Source organism: Bombus impatiens, unplaced genomic scaffold (assembly GCF_000188095.3).
Source record: "Bombus impatiens unplaced genomic scaffold, BIMP_2.2 scf_0010, whole genome shotgun sequence".
NCBI lineage: Eukaryota > Metazoa > Arthropoda > Insecta > Hymenoptera > Apidae > Bombus > Bombus impatiens.
In genome coordinates this window covers 1,190,434-1,212,745 of record NT_176429.1, presented here as the reverse complement: position 1 = coordinate 1,212,745, position 22,312 = coordinate 1,190,434, and the positions used below count along the sequence as shown (strand labels likewise).

The following is a 22,312-nucleotide window of genomic DNA, read 5'->3' as shown; positions in this document are numbered from 1 at the left end:
CGAGCCGTGTTCTTATTTTGATTATCTAATTGTTTAAATTAACTTTCCGTAATAATACAGGTACATAGTAAAACAAACAATTATTAATTTGCTTCATAAAAATATTATATTTAGACAAGTCAGAATAGACGATTTATCTCTTGGCGCAAGACCATACATTATATTTTTTTACTCAAGGACTGTTATTAGCCATACTGTTTTACAAGTATATTCATAATATGACTTCTTCGCGTTTCTTCCATTAACAACCTCTCTCTCACTATCGCATTCTCTCTTACACTCTTTGTTTTCTATATTTATATAATTTGTGTATCCATCGTTATCGTCATCATATTTATTACGCATATTCTTTTATGAATATATTACTCTCGTTCATTATAAAACAGTTACCGATCCAATATAGAACTCTTCACATTCCAAATACGTTTTCATGTGCCATTACCTGAAAAAGTGTTATGTTAACACATAGAAAAGCGTATTTTAATAATGTAATAATAATTCATATGTATGTACGTATGTACACAGCCGTAAATGTATACATATACATACACGTACGTTTAGTAAATGAACGTTCAATAAGTATATACGAATTAATTATCGCTTCAGAATAAGTCGAAAACTGACATTTACAGCTTAAAGATAGTAAAATTGAACTCCAAAAAATATACGTACATACAATTATATATTTATGTATGTACGCATTCGTCGTTCATAAATATGCACATATAGACATTGCTTTAATTATCGAGCACAACCATAGTGTCATTAGTTACTAAGCACTAAGATGAATTAGTATCTCAATTTCAAACAATGTATTGAAAATGATGCGATACAATTTAACATACCTGATCTCGTTATAATAAATTGTGTTAGCCATGTAGAAATAAAAATTGTTATTCGCAAGTACCTTTAAGCTGTTAATACAATAATGATTTCTCAAGTGGAATATTATGTTAGAGAGCTATTCCATACATTTATGATTATTATATTTTCGAACAAAAACGATAAATGTTTTGTTCATTAACCTTCTTAACATTACAAGTCTTGCGCATAATTCAATGATGTACAATCAAATTATAAAAATCTACTTAATAAAATGGTACAACAATTTCATAAGAATCGTTCCTTTTTTTCTCATTGTTTCAATTCGAAGGAAGAAAGATGAAACATGGAATATCGGACCATGCTAATGTTCCAAAAAATAGTTAATCACAATGGCAGTTGTGTAAGTTAATTTGTTATTAATGTATAGCATTCATATTGATACATGAAAGTTTCTGACATTTATACACACAGAAGGATTTGTTTTTAGTACTCTGGCTTTTTAGTTTAGTTCGTCAAAGGTACAATATTTAGTAGGACACCTGCTACTTTTTTAAGTGGGATGTACCTTACGATTCAGTAAGGTCGAACAATTATTTTATTCGTTATTACTATTAGTATTAAACTTATTTGTACTGGTCTATGCAGAATGGGTGCGTGTGGAACCTCTTTGATACTACCATAATATACCATGATTTGATATTCTAAAATTCTAATTTTTAATAATAACATTCATCTTCATTTTAGTATAAGAAAAATATAAAAATATAAAATACAGAGCATGGACGTATATCGTTAACCATCTAAACAATTAGGTACATAGAAAGTATTCCTAAGTACCAAATGACGACGAAAAATATACATACTTAATTTAACGTAAGGATTTATTCTCCAATTATTTTGATATTCATAATGGTACAGAAGGTTTGCAACGCACCGCATTCATTCTTTCTAGGACACTGTTACTAAGTAAAACATCACTACATACAATTTGAGCATCGTACGATTTCTATAATAGTTCAAAGAAGTATGGCAAAAGCATCAAGTTTACATTGATTACAATCATGTACACGATTTGTGTATAGCACTTCGTTAGAGAAGCATGCTATTATTTGATAGATTTTTTGCTCCAATACATTCCAAGATTCACCATGTTGAATCTCTTACCTTTAATACATCTAATCGTAGGACATTAAAAATTCTGCCATTATCTTTGTTATTCTACTGACCGCTACTGAGGTTCTCAATTATTATTTGTGAAAGAGTTCTGTTTATATGTTCATATATTATTATACGTATGTATAGATATCATCATTTTAACATTTATATATTTATATGAAACTTCATTCACAGGTAGCTTCATTCACGCCCGCCAATCCTAATGGTCTTTCACTTGCTTATCTTCTTTTATTATTACTATTTATTATTACTATTATTACACGTATCGAGGAATTAGATGAGGTGATCGCAAAACGCGTTTCATTCAGAGGTAATTTTGGTCGAGATGTATATTTCCAGTATGGATGTAAAGAAACAGAAGATTACATCCTGGATTATAAAACACCAAGAAAATTGACATTACAGAGATCGTAATACGATTTTCTTACTATCTTATACGAAACATATAAATATAAGTGATTTGGTTTGAATTTATTCTTGGAAATTATTTGAAATCGTCGAAATTGGATCGAGTAACTATGAAAAAAGTTTATCCTGTGTTTGTGTGTCGCACGAGAGAACTATAGAAAAAGAAAAAGAAACAATTAGATATAACAGGCGTTTGAAATGAATAGCAACTCCAGTGATATTAAAAAAAAAATCGGGAATTTAATAATGTGTTTGTTTTTTCTCATGGTATGCATAACATTAAAAACTCTCATCAAATAGATAACAATAACCAACAACTAACAATCGTAAGCATTCACGCAAAAATAGAAATATGTTTAATAATTTTTTAATATTATCATAATTTATATTATCGAAGTAAGTGTGATCATTCCTTACGATTTCTAGAGTACTATAGTAATTTATGTAGATGACTAAAACTGAAGGACACTAAGAAGATAAATCTTTTTCACTCTTCTAAAATCTTAAAATCGAATTACAATCTAGAAAGAATAAATCTTACGAAATATCTTACAAAAGAAAAATATAAATAAATGTTTATTTATACATTTTTTGAATAATGCAGCAAGATTCTTTCAATATATATTATAAAATATATATTTATATTTTTAAAAATTCTTTCTTAACTTACCGATAGAAGAATAAAATATATAAAAATTTGGATTCTTTATTGCCACCAATTCAGATCGATCACAATTCATATCATTTTTTTATCTATTTAAAAGTAGAAAATTAGTAAAATTCAAAATCTATAAAACTAAAATATGGATCTTTTCGTTAAAAATCCTGTTATTTTCTTACATCCTTCAGCTCAAATCATAAAAAGTGTTTTGTGAATTACTAACAACGACGATAAGGTTCCTATCATAGTCCTGTCACTGATCAATTAATTCTTATATATCTAGGTTTAAATGATAAACTATACATTGAAAGCATCGCATCTTTTGAATGTTTTTTACTTTTTCCTTTTTTAAGATTTTACATCTCATAATGCAGTGAATTCAAAGGAAAAAACCGAAAATTTTCGATAATTAGTAAATTTTAGTACATTATCAATATGCTATCGAATTACTTATACTGTTCGCTATTATGTAATCACATAATGAGAAATTGTTATCGAACGAAACGAACGCTATCGAATAAAGTGGAAAAAATATTAATAAACGAGTTATATGAAAAATTCCATGGAATTCGCTGTATACCAAAAGTAAAAATCGTCCTTAATAAGAAATCCTCTTTCGCATTTCAGTTTATCTTTCAACAGTATGTATGAATCAATGATTCTTGATATATCGAGCGTACTATTTATTCACCGGTTTTGTAACAGCATATGTTACAATTTCAATATTTCTTGTTACAGACATAAGCTGCATATATATACATATAATATATATATATATATACACATATATATATATAAAAAGAAATATTATAATATATATAATCATATATAATTAATAATGAATTAGTAAGTTTTATTTTCTTTCTTCCATACTCTAAAATACAAAACAATAAATTATCGTATTATAGTGCACACACGTGTAGAACGTTTCCGTTTTATGCAAGTATGTATAATAATAATAATGATAATAATAATAATAAAATAATAATGACAATAATAATAATAATAATAATAATAATAATAATAATAATAATAATAATAATAATAATAATAATAATAATGACAATAATAATAATAATGACAATAATAATAATAATAATAATAATAATAATAATAATAATAATATATCTAGATGCGATCGTGGCTCTTTCAAATGACGATCCGAATCGAGGCAGCGTTGGAATGTAAAAATACCCGATAAGCTTACGCTTATTAAGGATTGCACCCACGTCGAGGACCGCAATCCATAGAAAAATGGCGGAGATCGTTGGAGAATCGTGTCGTCTGTACAACTATATATGTATTCTGAAAGACTGGCGAAGCAGATTGAAACTGACACGTCAACGATGACAAGAGATAACACAGGTTGTAACAGAGGATGTAACAAAAAGGTAAGAAGAAACGTGAGAAAACAGCGTCTTAGGAACTTCCACGTGGTTGCAGAGAGTAAACAGTTCGACGTGAGCGCAATCGAAGCCCAGACTAAATCAAGGATCGGCAATATCCGGTAGGAAATCGTCACGCGTGAGAACTTTGCTCGGACATACGATGGCATGACACACATACTCGACGTGTGTCATAGACTAAAGAATGCAAAGAGAGATCGTTCCAAGGTATACATAAGCGACTTCGAGAGCTTGGAAATTTCATCGAATCGATCGTTTAAAAAAGCGCTGGGGGCTCTTTGTTCTCCGCGAGTGTATTATCCGTTGCTCGACTTCCGGCATGCTCTCGATACGAATCGAAGAAAAGGATCGTCTTTACATCAAATATAATGCGCTATCGAACAGATATAAATAAAATGGTGAAGAAGAAGAAACGTAAGTAAATTCCACCTTACTCGACTTCTGTGAGAGTATCAATTTTTCTTTTTGTTTTTTTTTTCTTTTTTCGTTTTTTAACCACCGTGAGAGGCGTGTTAGAGTTACCAACGGGAATTTCTTTTCTTACACACGCATATATATATATATATATATATATATATATCTTGAGTGCTGTTCTTTGTTTTTCTTTTCTTGTTGATATATATCTATGTATATATATCCATGTATACATACATATATATTATATATATGTGTCCTTTTTTATGTTCCGTTATTTTTTTCCTTTATAAATCGGTGTGCCCCAAGACGCGGCACACCTTTTGCTCCTAAGGGTCCGACCGTGACTCTAGCATCTCCACGAGGAAATCGTCGATCGGCACGTCGCCGATCATTTTGAAGAAGAACAGGTACTCCAGACACTTTAATCCGATGGATCGGATGGCCGGCAGACGTAACAGTAATTTCGCGAATCTTCCAGCATCGTCGGGCCAGGCTACGCGACAATAGCCTTCCAGCGCTGCGTAGATCTTCTCGCGGAGCAGGGTCACTTCCTGGATGGATTTTAGTCCTCGGACTTCGGGGTTGAAGAGTATTATAGATCTGTTTGTGATTAATTGCTCGATAAATGAACGTAAACTCGAGAAAATAGAGAAGCAAGTTTAATCGTACGCGTAATACAAACGATACTTTTCAATTCCTTCGATCCTTTATAGATACGCTTAATATAAATTGAAAGACACGATCCAAAAAAATATTAACTCAATACCAACGATTAATCGAGGAACTTGAATAGTATCTCTTCTTAGTGTTTTCTATTTCTATCCTATCTCACATTCCTACCGTAAAACAAGCATTTTTCGAATATACAATAGAACTCCATTTACTTGTGGTTAACTGGAAATCAAATCAGAGCTGGCCTAACGCGAGCTCTTAATTATGCGAATGACAAGTAATAGATCGAACAAAATCAGAGAATATCAGAGGAACAGCTATTATATAAACCGTTGGTCCCCGATCGATGTTCCGGTAAACGGAGTTCCACTATAATCTATTGTAATCGATAATTAATAATTGTAATATGAAAGTAAGGATTACCAACCTCAGGCAACCAAGCTCCGTCCTGTCCATCTTCATTTCGCGCATTTTCGATACAAGCTCGGAAAGTACCCGGTCGAATATCGTGCCCACGCCAGCCTGCTGCGCGGAGTTTCGGTGCACCGTGATCCCTGTCGCCAGCACGATACCGTCCTTCACGTCGATCGAACGGTGGGAAAAGGATGCTATCAGCAACTCGTTCCAGCCGGCCCTGAGCAGAAGTACCTGATCCTCCAGCGGCAACGACGTAAAATGCGGGATGTGTTTCGCCCATGCTACCAGCTGGAACAGCTGTTTGTTCGTGGCGTTGCAAATGTGCGACACTGCATTCTGTGCATTGCAAGAGATGCCGAATTAATCGGAGGAGCGTTTCGTGGAACAGCTACGCGCAACCATTCCACGAAAATCAGTTCACAACGTCGTTGTTCATACGATGGCCGGAGAAAAACTGGCGACAGTTTCCGGTTCGCGTTCCGGTTGCAAAGTCGAATATTCTGATCCTTATTTGAGTTTCCACAGTCAATTAACAAGTTGATCCAAATCCGAAATTTCACGAAAACTCAAACACGAAATTTCATGTCTCGAAAACGCTCGAAATCCACGATTCGTATCTCTTTTTCTTTTTCTCTAAGGAATACGTATTTCGCCAGAAGCAAAAGCCCCAAAAAAGCATTTGCAAAAAGCAGATTATCGATAGAAATCAAAGTTGCTACTGACCGGCATTGACGATAGTCGTCTGTTCGATTTGCAAGGAATTAAATTGTTGTTTTATCTTCTGTCGATACAAATGACGGTAACGAATTGATGGAATCGTACTAATTAAAACGAGTCGGAACAAGTCTGTAAAAAGATACTGGTAAAGTTGAGAAAGAAAGAAGACTTTGAAGTTACATCGATTCATTTTAACGAGATAAATACTTCTGTACCGTTATTATATGTCCTCGATTATTTCGACCAGCTTATTCATCGATGCATACACGACTCGATCAATTTTTTAATTCGCATTACACGACGAAACGATCATATCGGATCGCCAATAAAGGACACCTCGAACGAGATTAATTCAATCACCAGTCCAGGGTCCAATGACGAACAAATTGATTTCGTCCCGGGAGAGCTGTACATTGCATAAAACCGACGTTCCAATCTTACCAGCTTCTCCGTCACGTTCATGTTCGATAAATCGCTGAATGAAACGCAACCACGGTTTTTATCTAACTACTAGTCGAGATACTAGTCTTAATTAGAAAAAAAAAGAGAAAGAAAGAAAAAAGATAGAAAAATAGGACGAGTCGTGTATACCGAAAGCGGAGCGTGTTCAAACGAAAAATAAAATTTCTCAACCGGACAATCGACGTGGTGAACTGTTCCAATTCTACTCTTACTATTTTCGCTTTTTCTCTCCGTCGTTTCTCGTTAATATTTACCTCGTAATTTCCTTGCTGTTCCATTTTGCACTCGACTCGTTTCTCGGCTTCCAGAATACGCTCGATCGGCATGTCCGAGTGCAGACTACTGGTGCTCTCCACCTCGCTCTGATCCCTTTCCTTGGTACGTTGACGCTCTTCCTGTACTGCTTCTCTCTTCATGCCCATCGCCAGGCATTTCTGGTATCTACAATACTGACATCGATTTCTCTGCCGTTTGTCGATGATGCAGGATTTTTCCTCGCGACACGCGTACGACAGGTCCTTGCGTACGGTCCTCTTGAAAAAGCCCTTGCAACCCTCGCAGCTACGAGCGAAAGAACGGAAAGGTTACTACGGCAAGATGTACCGTCACGAACGATTTTACAACGGACGAGTGCTATAACGAACGATTTTTCTAACTAACATCAATCCGTTATAACAACGTACAAAGATGTTGCGACGAACAGCAAGAAATATCGGACGCTCTGCCGATTTTTCTAGCTCGCTTTCGTTACGACGGTAAATAGTAAACGCTAATGGACGATGCGAACCTGTTTCAAGCTCGCTTGCTTCCATTCTCGTTTAGCGATATCTACCGCGTAGAACGTAGAAGATAGCTAAGCAACGTAAGAACTGGCGAACAGCGCTATAAACTAACGTGATCCAAGATGAACGAGTACCGGATGTCATAGTCAAGGGGCGAGATTTGTTTATGCATAGATAACGATGGCTGAAGAAAGCTGGCAAACACGATTGCCTCGTCGTTTTATGATCGCCACTGAATAAGAGAATTTCATATTGTTTTTGCCATTTATTTTCTAGCTTGTATTACATATTTCCAGCGTTTGAATGGTCGTAGCGGTGATAACTTTGCTATTAACCGTGGGCTTGGGACGTGTCGCTTCTAAATACCTACGTGTCGATGTACGTTACAACGAACAGATGCTGCAACGTACGTGGTTCGAGCGCATCTTGTCGTATCGTAATCGATTATGTTCGTAAAAATTGTGATTTCGCTTTACGATTTCTGTCTGCTGAAAAGGATACGCGTACGTTTTATTTTATTTCATTCTGATTCGGTTCCTAGGAGATACGGGAGAACGCCTTGCAACCCTCGCAGCTGCGAACGAAAGAAAAAAAAGAAAGAACTTTATTAGGTTGTCCGAAAAGTTTCTTTCGTTTTATGAAGAAATAATGGACGCGCAACGTCTTTGTTGTCGAGATATGTATAATTTTCTGTGCTGGACTGGGTTAAATGCGTAGTAGAGATGCTGGTATGTGAGTGTCGGTGTGTGGAGGTGTGTATGTGCGCGGCGTCTCAAAAACAGATGAATGTAAACTAGTCAGTCGGTTAAGAGTCGGGTATGGAAGAAAGTGCTGAGACGCGTGCAAGTGTGTATCGATGAATATATAAGGAATCGTCCATGAAATAAATATATTACCATTTTAATATGAATCCTCGGTGTAAATTTAGCGTTCATATAACATTATTTCGGCTTCAAAGATCCACGATTCTCAACATTTGTTTTATATTATTTTGTCGAATTACGTACGATCCATTTCGTTCTGTCGAGACAAACACCGCGACGTTTCACAGACATGCTTTCACGTTTGTACGAAGCTGCATTGTTGTAAAAGACACGTTCGCGAAAGAAAGACATTCTTCGGACAACCTAATACGTATATTTACTCGTTGTGTTCTTTAATAAATTTCGAATAACGCATCTTATTCGTCTTCCCAATGTGTTATTACGTAAAATGTATAGTATAAAGATTCGCGTGTCTTTTTTAAATTTCCTTTGTTATACGAACTGCGACAATCGATTTACTTTCTCCCAAGAGACGTATCGTTTCGTTAAAATACCGTGGAAAATTATTGGATCATAATGATCACGTTGTAAATCCTCAAAGTCCAAACACCCGGTAACATTACTTTCGTCGAGGTGACTTATTCGTGCAAGTTGCAACTTTCGATTGTCTGGTGGCGACGATGTTCTCTCCGGGACAGCGGATTACGCGAAAGAAATCGTAAACCCGGGATACTTTATTCAAAGAATCCTTGGATTAGTCGAGCGGAGCAGAGCGAAGGAGCCGGATAAGACGCGCCAACGAATTCCAACTCTTTTTACGACGCACGAGTCGGTGTTGTCTGGGTTTTGCAGTGATTCACACACCGAAACCGCGAATTCCTCTTGATCGTGTCGAAATTTATTCGAAAGTATTTTCTAACAGGGCACTTGGGAAGATGCAACGAGGGAAAACGCAATTTATGTCGTTTCCTAGTTAATTTTGTACCTCTGGAACGCGTTTGATGTAATCGATGGAACGTTCGCGACAGTAATTTGCTTACAAAGGTAACTAAGAGTCCTAAGATCTAGGAATTTGGTCAACGAATTTGAATTTTAAGAAACTTTAGTCAGAAGAAGAAACTGTCAGAGAAGAATTTCGAGGGCTAGGAATGGATAATTCGAAAAAACACCACCGTTCCTATTTCTTCCTTTATTTTTCTTTGCCAATATCGTGTATTTAATAAATACTTTTTTATTTAAAAATCTTGTTCGAATCGTGCCACGTTCGAAACATACGTCCGATATTTTAACCGATAGAAATCTTCTTACGATTAATTTAGCTTTTTCTATCTTATAGAAAAAGTTAGAGAAAAATAAATATCTTTTTGAAATTCGGTGTTTCATTTTTTGACAAAGAAATTCGTAATTTAAAAATCTTGCGTAATGGTAGCTCTAATCAGCACGAGATTTCAAACGAACTTAACGATGCAAAGACACGAAGGAAAGAGGTGCATCCACTTGTCGTCGCTATTAAAAGTGAAAACAAGAGAAAGGCACGCTAAACCGTGTCGAAAATACGCGCGATGTTTTGTGACCGGCTGGAGCAAAAATAAATTCTTACTCGCGGAATGTCGCCACTGTTACTGGAGAGGTTCCAATTTTAAAAACGAGTCTCGCCAATGGTTGGCCATCATCGAGATCTTAACGACAACGGAAAGTGGAAAGGTTGTTTGCAATACTAAAAATTTAAACGGTCCTCGAGAATACGTTCCACGAGTTTCGTCAAAATTTATCATCCTCGTTAGCTTCGAGGAAGACAGACATATTAGATGCGACAACCGAAATGAATTAAAGTCTTTTTTAATTAGCGTCTGTATACGTTTCGTCTTCACAGCACATACTACATTTTCGTATTTGTATGTGAAAGTACACGATATGAAATTTAATATATTCGCGCATACTTTTTTTCTAGCCACTCTGTACTGTAGAAAAATTGTACGTGCGCGTTGTATTTGTCGCAGAAAATATTTTGAAGTTTCAGTAACATTGGAACCAGACACCACACTGTCGTGATATTGGTCAAGTGTGAAACCAATTTAAATCCTAACGTCGGTAAACGAAAAGAGAAGAGATTTGGAATAACAATAAAATGGAAAGAAAGAAGTAAAATAGAAGCAAATATTCGATCATAAAATGTTTCGTTCGTTCGGATCATGCGGTTCTTATCGAACGCTTCTGCTTTGCTCGGTTCGTAAATTCGACGAACGCGAAAGAAGAACAATACGGAATAGTAATCCTATGGATCTCGACGAATGTCAAAACTCTGTCTCTCGCGACCTTCGCTAGGAATAGCACGACAATACGCGAGTTATCGAGGATTTATTCGTGTTTTCGGCTATGAAATCCGCTAAAAGCAACGCGGCGTTTGCACCGTCGCGAGGGTAAAACAACGCTTATTCGTTAGCGATGAATTTGGACGAGCGGTAAGTTTCAATGGCTGATAAAATACGTCGAAGTGTTTAAGAAAACTCAGAAAGATTTTGGAACAATTGCAAACGATACATACTTCTGAAAAGTAATGGGAAATTAATATTCATATTCTATATTTTGATCTTATTTACACTTCTTTCTAATCGCAAACGCTGTAGGTACATAGAAAGTGAAATGTGTGAAAGACACGCGAGAAAATTTCTGGACCACCGTGAAAGTCGTTTGATCTCGTTGAGTTTACGCGAAAGACAAATAAGTCTGACGCGGGACACGCGTGGAGAAGCTCGACCCATGGACCAAAGTTCCGCCATAGGAAACGCGCAAAGGCCTCCGGCATTTGCCTATCGATAACATCGATTTTCTTTGATCTACTACCGTTTAATGTTTCTCTACGAGTAAAGTAACTCGTAATCTCGCGTAATCTCCTTGAAGACCTACTTAAATCGTGTTGTGAAAATAAAGAAAGCTTCGACAGCTATCGTACGTAATAGACATCGATTAAGAAGGATTCAGGTTTTTCTACGAGGTTGCGTTCACTTTGTCAAAACATTACACGGTTTATTTAGATCTACTTAGATAATTTTTAAGTTTCAAAACTAAATAGCTCGAGGAAATGAAATTAAACTTTGCTATACTTGTACTAATGACACGGGAGAGATGGTTCTGTCTGTATACAAGCTCGATGGTCAAAGTGTCGAGAACTCGTTTCGACGAGCTCGGTCTTCCATTAATTCCGTCGAGTATAATTTCTTGTTTAATTATACAGTCTCGATCACGTTTTATCAGCCTAATCGCTTTATTAATTATTGAACTACTTTGCGACGACTCTTGGATTTATGCTGTAAAAAGCAGCAGCGAGTCTAACGTACAAGGGAAAAAAGAGATTACTAGAGATTAAAAAGAAAGAAATTGCGTCTTTCGAGTTTCTTGCTGTAATTCATGGCTAATAGGCAGAATCGATAAGATTTGATTAATCTTGAGAGACTTCTCTAAAAATAATCTCTCTTTAGTTTTACGACATTCGTTATCTTTGTTACAATTTTAGCATTTCTTGATGATCCATTGTTCTCGATTTTTCGATCTTTTTTCCTTTTCAACGCGCCTTGTTTTCCAGCTATCGATATCGCTAGCCCAATTCATTCTTCCATCTGCTATTACCGTTGTATTGCCTCTTTTGAAAAATTCTCCGTCTGAAAAGCGTTCGACAGAAACATTCCTCGGCAAAAGGTAATCGAAAACAGATAAAAGAAAAAAAACTGTAGCGCGCTTTGACTACGTTAAATAAAGAAATTAAAAATCCATCGCTGGGAGGAAGTCATAAAGTGCATAGAAAATACCAGTCAGCCAATTAATCATGAAAAGCAGGAAGAAACGAAGGAAGAAAGGATTGTTGTTTCTTACAGACCGGCGATATATCTGACACGGACCCTGATAATGGCCGTGATTGCTTAATTAGCTGCCACTGGAGCAAAGTGGCTGCACGAACAGCAGAAGACAAGGCTCGTCGTCCTCCCTTGCCCCGTAGGAACTACGGCTGGCTAGTCGTCCTAACCACGCGAGCAAGTCCAAGGTTGTCGAGACTCTGATGCAACGTGAACCATCATCATCGGCCGTGGTCACTGATCACACACGCGCAATACCCAAAGTGGGGAGGCGGATGACGATCGGAGTGGAGCACAGTGATACGCTCTGTGTATGACTTGAAAACGATTGGAATTGCGAGAAGAGTCCCAAAGAATTGATAATTTAAATGGGCGAGTTTCAGTTTAAATAAAGAAATTTCGAACGTTTAACCGCAGCGAGAAAAATTAGGATTTCAGATTTAAATACAGAAAGTTGGAAGTTTCGGTTTGCATAGAAGAAATCGAGACTTTGAAGGTTGGAATTTTTTACTTTACTTTAATTTCGAACGAACGACGTAAGAAAAAGAAGAAGAAAGACAGAAAAGATAAAGGAAGCGAAAAACCAGTAAGCTTGTAGCTTTCAAGATCGTTTTATCGCGCGTTTATTACACATTGATGATCTCGAGTTTTTCGAGCGACTCACGTGCAACGCACGACGCTTAATCGGTCGATGACGTCTATTACGTGGAACATCGGTTGGTTCTTAATCAATTAAAAGCGAGATAGCAAGCGATACGTGGTAGAAATGGTTCGGAAACTCGATAGTCAACGCTCGATCGTTTCTTCTTGCATACAGACACGTTCCATCCAATTAAACGAAAAAAGAGAGAAACGAAGAACTTTATTAACCCGAGTTTTCGTCGAGTATTGCAAAATTTCTACGGCGTGCACATCTATAAATATACTTATCTTTAACATCGTTTTTCAAGACGAAAGCGATAAACGCGTTGACGAGAAGTCCTCGACGTTAAAGTTTAATTTTTCGACGCGTTACGGAAGAGAATCATCGTCGACTTCTTCGTCTGACAGATTCATCCGTTACGAACGCGTTACATACGAGTTTCTTGCGCGTTAAAATATTTTTCTTATTTACGTTAATTCTTGCAAACCTCGACAGAATGATAATCGACTTAAAGTCGAAACAGTAAGAGTTACAAGAATCAACAAGGTTAAAAAAACTAAAAATAAAAAAAAGAATAAATAACAAAATACTTCGTCTAAACTACAAATCTTCATGGAGGTTGTTCTCCGATCAACGGATTGCCGATATTTGCTGTGCATACACGATAATATTCTTATCTTCGGTTTGTGTCTCCAAACAAAAGCGTCTAATCGCGTTTCTAGCGCTACAAACTTATCCAATTGAAACTTTTATCGACTTCCTAATTTCGTGTGAATTCTGCACGCCGTAACCAGTAGGGACGAGAACCAAGAAAGAAGGTGGCCTACCTACTCAAGAAGCTAGTCGAAGGTGTGTTTCACGAATTGTTTCTTCTATATCTGGCGCGCGAATGAAGATGCCTGTACATTGCACAGTGTACGCTCGTTTGTGCAAGATGATATATTTCACTAAATGGATATTTATATCCGTCTCTTGATGTCGTTATTAATGTTATTAATTTAACCCTCATCCATCTCTTCTTACAGTAGATATAAAAAGATTGTACGTCCTCTGTATCATTTTTTATCGTACTTTTTAGCTTCTAGAACTCGTAAAGCCATGACGAATCTTTTTTACGTCGTAAATTCTCAGAAATTTTGTTTCTACCACGCGTCGCTTCGTGAAAATTTTAAGGTAAAAGAAATTTATTAAGTTGTTAATAAATTTGAATTCCTTTGACTCCAGAATAATATAGGAGTCGATAAAAATATATGTAACCTGTCATTAAAAAAAAATTGATGGTTTATTATCCATCCATCACGGTCTCGTGTCCTTCGTGTCGAGGCAAGTGGTTTTTCGTGAAAAAAGAGCGATTTACGAGCGACTTATTTATCGTATTTTATATACAGAGTTGCTAAAAAATACGTCACCATTCATGGGATATTTTAGTATCCAGGTGTTACATAATTCTATAAGAGATGAATTATTCCTAAGTCACCTGGTATCGATCAGTTTAATATGGGACGTGGACTATTCTACTTTCTATTTCAGTCTTCGAATAAATCCATCCTGTGTCTCATCCTCTTCTCTCTTAATTCTTTTAGTGTTTTTTTGTCTGTAAGTTACTATTCGTCGATTCAATTCCAAAGCTAAAACGAAAGAAATATTTTTCATTTTTCTCCTTTCTTATTCAGTCGATAGCCATTCAGACTGCATTTTCTCAATAATCAACGTTGGAAAAATGTTATAACTCTCTGCATCTGATTGTACCACGTTATTGGCATAAACACCTTGTCGTTACAACGATATCGCAGTAAGAACGATCTCTTTGTAACGACATTCAGTGCAATTCAATAAACGGTGCCGGTTGTAGGTCTGACAACAAACGAGAAGAGATACAGAACGAAGGCAGTGGGAGGTCGAAGGTGACGATAACTAAAAAAAAACAAGCACTTATCATTGCATCCAAGACGACGTTATCGTGACCACTACGTTATAGGTAATTGTTGAAAATGACAACGTGAGTTCGTGCTCGCCACCCATATGCAGATGCGTTAGTTATACGAAATAGTAACTAGAAGATAATCCTAGTTACAATCGATAGATTTAATCGACAGGCTTAAGATGCTTTTTTGTTTTTATTCCTAGCTTTTGTAAGCGCGTGCAATAAAGGTTTTTTTTGGCTCAGAACGGTGTGATAGATTTATCCATTCGATAAAATAATAACTATCGTGATCCTATCTCTGAGTACAGAAATAACAACAGTAAATCAACGAAATTTATTAATACGTTCTGAAGCCACCCCTCTCCCCCTAACTATCCAGAGGTCAAGGTTATCGAAGCGAATTCATCGATCTCGAAGTGACCGTCACGACTGATGAAAAAATCGTCCGATATCCGGAACGAGACCGATTTGTATTCATTGCTGAAAACCCTGACAAATTGGCCTCATAAAACAAGGAACCCTACGAGAATCTCTAAGCTCGTATAGCAAATTCGTAAAAATAATAGAAAAGAAAGGTATTTTTTCGAACATTTTTATTTCGCACAGTTCAGAAATTGAATAGCTTGATCAACGTACTAGCAAGGAAATTAATTCGGAAAGTTTGCAAATTTGCTTCGCATACGATTGTCCGTTCGTTTATTCAGTTCGTTCGTGAACTTGTAAATGTTAATGTCTGACTTACCTATAGACACCATAATGCTTGCCACTGGCACGGTCACCGCAGATCGAGCAAAGATGCTTGCTTCCGGAAAGAGGGTGGTTCGGCGGATAGGGTGCGGCTGCTTTGTTCTGTCCACTCGGCGACGTACTCAGAAGGTTGCTGTGACAACCAGCGGTGAAGGATCTTACATGCAAAGAAGAGAGTAACAAAAACTCCAGCTACGAAACTACTGACCCGGATCGAGCAAAATACCGTGAAACTTTTTTTTTAAACAATCACCTCTGTATACGAAGTGGATTTTGCAACGTATTTTCTACTATTAACAGGCCGCTAGTAAAATTTGGAACAACTTCTCAAATTACCGTGTATCCAAGTTTCTAAATAACTTTGCAACATTCGTTCCAGAGTTATCGTTATCAAATTAAGATAACTTTTATTATTATAAAAACATTCGGAAGATTTCGTTTTACAGCTTCCATAAGCAAAGGTTCTTAGCTTTAAATATCTCAACGACGCTCTATGTGTTACGTGGCAATAAAATGGTAGAAAGAAAATGAGAAAAGGAACGGTATGTTGCTCGATTTCTATAAGGGCGCGGCTACGTTCATGGTAAACCCTCTATTTACGATATCTTCGCCAGAATGCCGTTTTTTCGCTATCTGTCGAACCGAATTCAATTGTACCTCCGTGCCATCGATACAACGATAATCGTTAAATCGTTACGAATTATCGAGAAAATGGTGGTGTTACTTACCCAGGACTATTGGGACCGGAAGGACTGAAATTCCCTGGATTGATGAGGCTCGCTGTGTCAGGTTTCATGTCCAGTGGACTTTGTGGACCCACCGAGGACATGGACATGTTACTGTTGTCCAGACTCAACCCTGGAACAAACAAGTTTTACGTTATTAAGGGAATACGTTTCTTTTCTTTTTTCCTCTTTTTTTGTAAAACGACGGGATTGGTTTTTTTTTTTAAGAGAATCGTTTAAAAATAGCAAAATACTGTTTGCATTAGGTTCATTAAATTATATTATATTAAACATATATTAAATACGGATTTAGTAAGTATAACTTGTTTTAAATCAAATCTATCGAACGGTGTTCGGATAATTCCTTAGCCAATGGCTAATTTGTAATCTTTGTAAACGTTGCTCGTAACACACGTGTCCCAAATAACGTTACTTTCTATCGCGTCACAGAATTACACTTTTACTCCATTAATATTCACGAGACAGCGTCCTTTTACTTTCAACCTCGACTGACCGAGATTCCCATTTGCCGACCGATCGAGGACGACTCGTCTTGTCCAAGACGCAACCACGTTAACTACCACCACGAGACTCGGAGTCATGATTTACAGCTACAGGAAGAACCGATACGATATTAATCAGCGTGATCGTTGCAAATTCTATATAGGCACGCGTATAACGTAATACAAATGTAACGCTGTTGAGTAAATTACATGTAAAATGTAATTCTCTTTACATCGTGTCGCGCATGATACAAAGTGTTTTTCATAAAGCACAGCAGATTCGGAATAAATTCTCGCAAGAGCTGAAACAATTTGGCGACCTCGTGTACGTAAAACTACCTTAAAATCTACCTTATAATAGGTCGAGTAACTACTCGCAAATGTACTCAACGCGTAGCATAAATTTTCGCGAAAGCTTTGCTTCGTTCCATGACAAAAACGTAACAGCTCTAACGAGACGAGAAAATGGATAAAACGGATTCCGACTTGCCATTGCAAAACATCGCATCGCAGCTTTATGTCTCAATAGAAGAAGCAACGTCGAGTAAGTCGCGGTACAAATTGCTTGTTTCACCATATCGTCCCTCGTAATTCGCGTGGTTCCATCATCGTGCTCCGTTCTCTACTACGGTAACTGTCTCGATGCTTTTTTTCCACGCTCTATTTCGAGCGCGATTTACGATGAACCATGCACCAGTCGAACAGACACTCGCATATACCTACACGTCGTGGATTTTCTGTCGTGGCGTACAGAGTATCGGAAGATAAACGACGTTTTAACAGGGTTTGGACGAGCATCGTGGCCGTCTGCTGTTATTTAACGAAGGGGAGAGGGATGTAATCGTTGAAAATGACAAAGCGGAGAGCGGAGAGGCAAGTGTAACTGTGTAAAACGACGGAGATCCGGGGCGAGTTAGGGAGAGACAGGGAGAGACAGGGAGATCTCCGAACCCCTAAGGATGCTAGCAAGTGCACCAATAGTTGTAAATTCGATGTCATAATTCTTTCCTCTCTGTTCTATTTTTCCTTTTGTTCCTTTATTTTATAGCACGTTCGTTCCATTATTTTATTTTCCTCTTTTTTCTTTTTTTTTTTGTTTTATTTTACGCAAGAGAACCTCCTTCTCTTAAATCTCTTTCATTTTCATTTATAGTTAAACAGACAAAATCCTTCACGCGCAAAGCCAACCATATAACTTCAAGGTTAAAATGATCAACGAAATATGTTTCGAAAACCTCTATATCTAACGATGTAACAAATTAATTCAAGAAAGAACAGTTTAAAATTCAAGAGAAACCGCGGTTCAGTGGATTAATCGTTGGCATTCGAGGCTAGTAATAGTTAAAAGGTTAAACGACACGCCACCGTATCGGCCGTTTGTCAGCCGCACGTTTCCGCGGAATATATAATTACAACGAGGTCGCATCTCTCATCGGTGACTTCTATTTCGAGTGTTAGGGTCGTCGATTGTGCGTTGCTAATCGCGGTCGTTTATTAGGCGCCGTTACGCCGTTTGCTTTAATTACGCAATCGACGTGCGTGCAAAACGGAGCGAAGGTCGCCGACAGACGGCGAAACGAAAGCACTTTTCGTGTCTGCATTCAACGAATTTTACGCTATTGCGTGTAAAAATTAATTCGACGTGTTCTTTTTTTTACAGATTTATCGTTTGTTCATAAATTTTGCTTTTGAATCAATTACATCTTGTTCGAACGATCAAATCGTTCAAATTCGTCAAACTTATTTCTGTTAACACGCTAAAACTTGCATCACGCAACGCTTCGTTTATATTTTCTTCAACTAACAACTCTAACAGTTTACATTATCCTTTTCCATTTTTTTAAATGGGAAGTTGTTTAAATTTTAAATAATTTTCTGATCGATTCGATATAAAGCGGATGAATTAATCTTCAGATTTAATAGTTCCAACGTTATAAGTCTAAATGATTCGAGAAAGGCGTTGAACAAGACGTTCATCCTTTACAGGGGCGACCGTTTGAATGGTCAAGAGCAGATCGTCGCAGATTTCGAAGCAGATTTTTACGCTTCTATAGGTATGTTGCAGGGTGTTCCACTCGTCGATTATTAGATCGATTTTCAAGAAGATTCGGGTAATCTGACCCTTTTCGGGCTAGTGTGTCAAGGGCGACTTGTGTGCTCGATGGTGACGCAAGAGGTTCCGTGGAAATTACCTGTTGCGAGGTTAGTGAAGACCGAGCTGGTGAAAAACGACGCTTTCAAATTTCGGGGAATGTTGTAACCACAACGCCCCGATAAAATTCATCTTTTTTTTTCACAGAGACGATAGTAGCAGGGAATACCAATCGACAGGTCCCATAACAAAAGTGGACTAAATACATCGTTTTAAAAAATGCAAGGAAACTACAGGAAACCATACGCAAGATTCGCTTTCATTTAAAAAGCTGTATTATAAGTTTTCAAGCGTTTAACGCTGCGTCGTAACACGATACGTCGTTTATTGGAAAGAAATTTTAATTAATACTAAAAATATAAAATAATAATAATAATATGATAAGATATAATAATAAGAATATTAAAAATGTAGATATAAACGGTTCTCGTGGAATTAAGAGTCAGTGAGACAGGAGGGTCAAAGGTCTATAGCCGCATCTATAGCAACTTGAAACAACGTTCGAGGGAACGTTCGGGTTGCGAGAGGTGTGAACGTGGCTTTAAGCGTGGCAAAGGGGGTGGGAGACGAGGACGCGCGAGAGTGGCTGCAAGGCCAAGTCCGGTGACGGTATGTTATACCGGGGCAGTGTCGGGCACCTTGACCAGGCGCAAACACACCCGGTGCAACGCTCGAAACCGTGTTGCATACGGCTGTACCGAAATGCAGAAAAATTCCAACGATTGTAGTTTTACGAATATATTATGTACTTTGTAGGACACATTTTGAAATTTCATTAACGTCGTATCAAAATCGTACTTAACGTCGTTACATTAGGTTCTCTCGAAAGTTTCATTCGTTTTACAAGGAAATAATAGATGCACGACGTTATTTGTTTGATATTGTTTTATTGAATTATTGCAATGGAAGAAAATGGATCATACGCAATTCAATAGAATAATATGCTTTGCACTGGTACAGTTAACAGTGCTCCATGTTCCACGCTGTTTGAGATTTCTAAGCAAAAGCCCACGAGATTCGTCTATCGCGATTACATTGGAAAAGTTTGCGATTTCTATGTATGTATATCTTGAGATTAGGTTCGACGTTGAGGAAACGCAACTACCCTTTTAAACCAGACAGTGGATGTTACGCATTGGTGGAAAATTTGAATGTAGAAATTTAAAAATACACAAGATATTCTAGACACCCTGTTTGTTATAATATTCGTATTAGATGTTCACACGCCTCGAGCAAAAACATAAGAAGAAAAAAGCGAATAAAAAGGAATAACCGAGTACTTTGGCAACGAATCGCATGCATTTTTCATCGGCAACGAGCGAAAGGAAAAGAATAAATTACGGCAAAGTGACATGGGAAGAGGAAGCCGGCGAAACGGGAAGAAACGGGAGGTAAAACGTAAGACGTCGGAAACAGGGCGAAAGAGAGGGAAAGCAGACCGACCTACGCCAACAATGAGTCAAGTGCGTCGGCTTTTGAATATTTAAGACATATATTCCCCTTTAAAGGCGCGTCGACCGACCGAATCGAGCATGGCCTTTCGAACAACCTGATTTTCAAGGGCGGTACAAACAAAACGCGAAATTGAGAATGGTCGTGTTCCTCGCGTGGCCGTCGAGCATCGATCATATTCTCTACCCTGACGACTAAACGTGTCCAGGCTTCTCTCGTTCCGCACTATCATCCATCGAAATGTAATCGCGTGGCTCCCTGCGAGCTGGTAACGCGTTCGAGTGGACTGAAAGGGGATGAAAGCGTCGCGGTTCGTAATTCCACGTGATGGATGAAAATTTGAAGGAAGATGGAACATCGATACGATGGAACTTGCGATCGATTCGAAACGAAATAGTTATTTCTTGGTAACTTTGATGGTTTCGTGATTTATGATTTTGCCACGTTGGGAAGAGCAGGCTCAAGGTATTAGGGTGACATCTGTGACGTACGGGGGGTCTTTTGACGAATTTTTCGTCAACGAAACCCCAGACAAGGGAAGAATGGACGAACCGAGGGAGGTAATAGCACGGATATAACGGAGATAAGAGGAACGAGAGCCTGACGAGCCGTGACAAAAGGGAACCGTTATTAAAAAAGAGGCATAATAGACGACATCGTGTCCATCCCCCTATCGATAACGAATGGCTGAGAAAAATTCTCGCTGAAAACACGAATTATTTCTGCGATAAAAAGTAAATAAAAGGGAATAAATAAAAGAAAAATGACAACCTGTTAAATTGAATAAAAATACTAGGAAAGATGATACGGCGAATAATTAAAAACTTGTAACGAACATCAAAGAATTTGTGATACATGGAAGAACAATGGAAGAACAGAGAAACGATTAATCTTCGATATAATCTAGAGTTGAATCCTGTTATATGTCCACGGAACAATAATTATTAACGTTTCAACGTGATGAGATATTGCGAAACTATCCTCGGTCCATAGAGGAAGATGAATATTTATGTTCCAAGAAGCGTCGGAAGCCTTGAAAACAGCAATAAACCGTTTCACTGCACCGTTTCGTTGCATTCCACGTTCCAGCGGGATGGAAACTCGAAGAAAAGCCTGCCACGTTTAACCATAACGCAGTATAGTAACCCACAAAATACGATTGTTTTACTGTTTTTCGCGTTTCAGTTTCGGAGAAACAGATTCTGTAACTGACTTTACGCGAAACGATCGAGTTTATTGTGCTACGCTTTGTTATGATCCCCCTCTCTTCTCATTTCCTTTAAATAATTTTACCTCGCGAGTGAAATTATATTTCAAGACGCGTGATTTTTAATTAATTACGATTAATCGTTTCACCGTAGCTATTCCGAAGGAATGACAAATTATTATTTATCGATCGTCACACAGATATCTACGATCGTCCAATTTTATCCAGTGGAAAAAACGAGTTTTGCCTGATCCGACCGAGCTCGTGACGTATTAATGAGAAATCAGCGATTTCGTTTAAAGACATCCATTAACCGATGGACATTAAAAGCACAAATCCCTTCCTTTTCGATTCCCAGAGTGCGGCACCGTTTAAGCCGATCCATTTTCTTCGTTAATTTG

The 22,312-nt window shown here is 37.4% G+C and overlaps 1 protein-coding gene across 9 annotated transcripts in view; it reads right to left on the bottom strand.

Annotated features, from left to right (window-relative positions):
• Nucleotides 1–5,175: 5,175 nt before the first annotated feature.
• LOC100749223 (retinoic acid receptor RXR-alpha-B) overlaps nucleotides 5,176–22,312 on the bottom strand; it is a 61,455-nt gene continuing 44,318 nt past the window's right edge. For 5 of the 9 annotated variants that reach the window (XM_012386808.3, XM_024370255.2, XM_012386873.3 and 2 more), the window contains exons 3-7: nucleotides 16,601–16,730; nucleotides 15,868–16,029; nucleotides 7,416–7,722; nucleotides 5,993–6,318; nucleotides 5,220–5,493 (exon numbers count right to left, since the gene is read on the bottom strand). In XM_012386808.3, the coding sequence (XP_012242231.1) occupies nucleotides 5,220–5,493; nucleotides 5,993–6,318; nucleotides 7,416–7,722; nucleotides 15,868–16,029; nucleotides 16,601–16,730 (1,199 nt within the window). Of the gene's footprint in view, nucleotides 5,494–5,992; nucleotides 6,319–7,415; nucleotides 7,723–15,867; nucleotides 16,030–16,600; nucleotides 16,731–22,312 lie in introns of all 9 variants that reach the window. The other 4 variants (XM_003484415.4, XM_003484414.4, XM_012387085.3 and 1 more) reach the window with 3 other exon arrangements.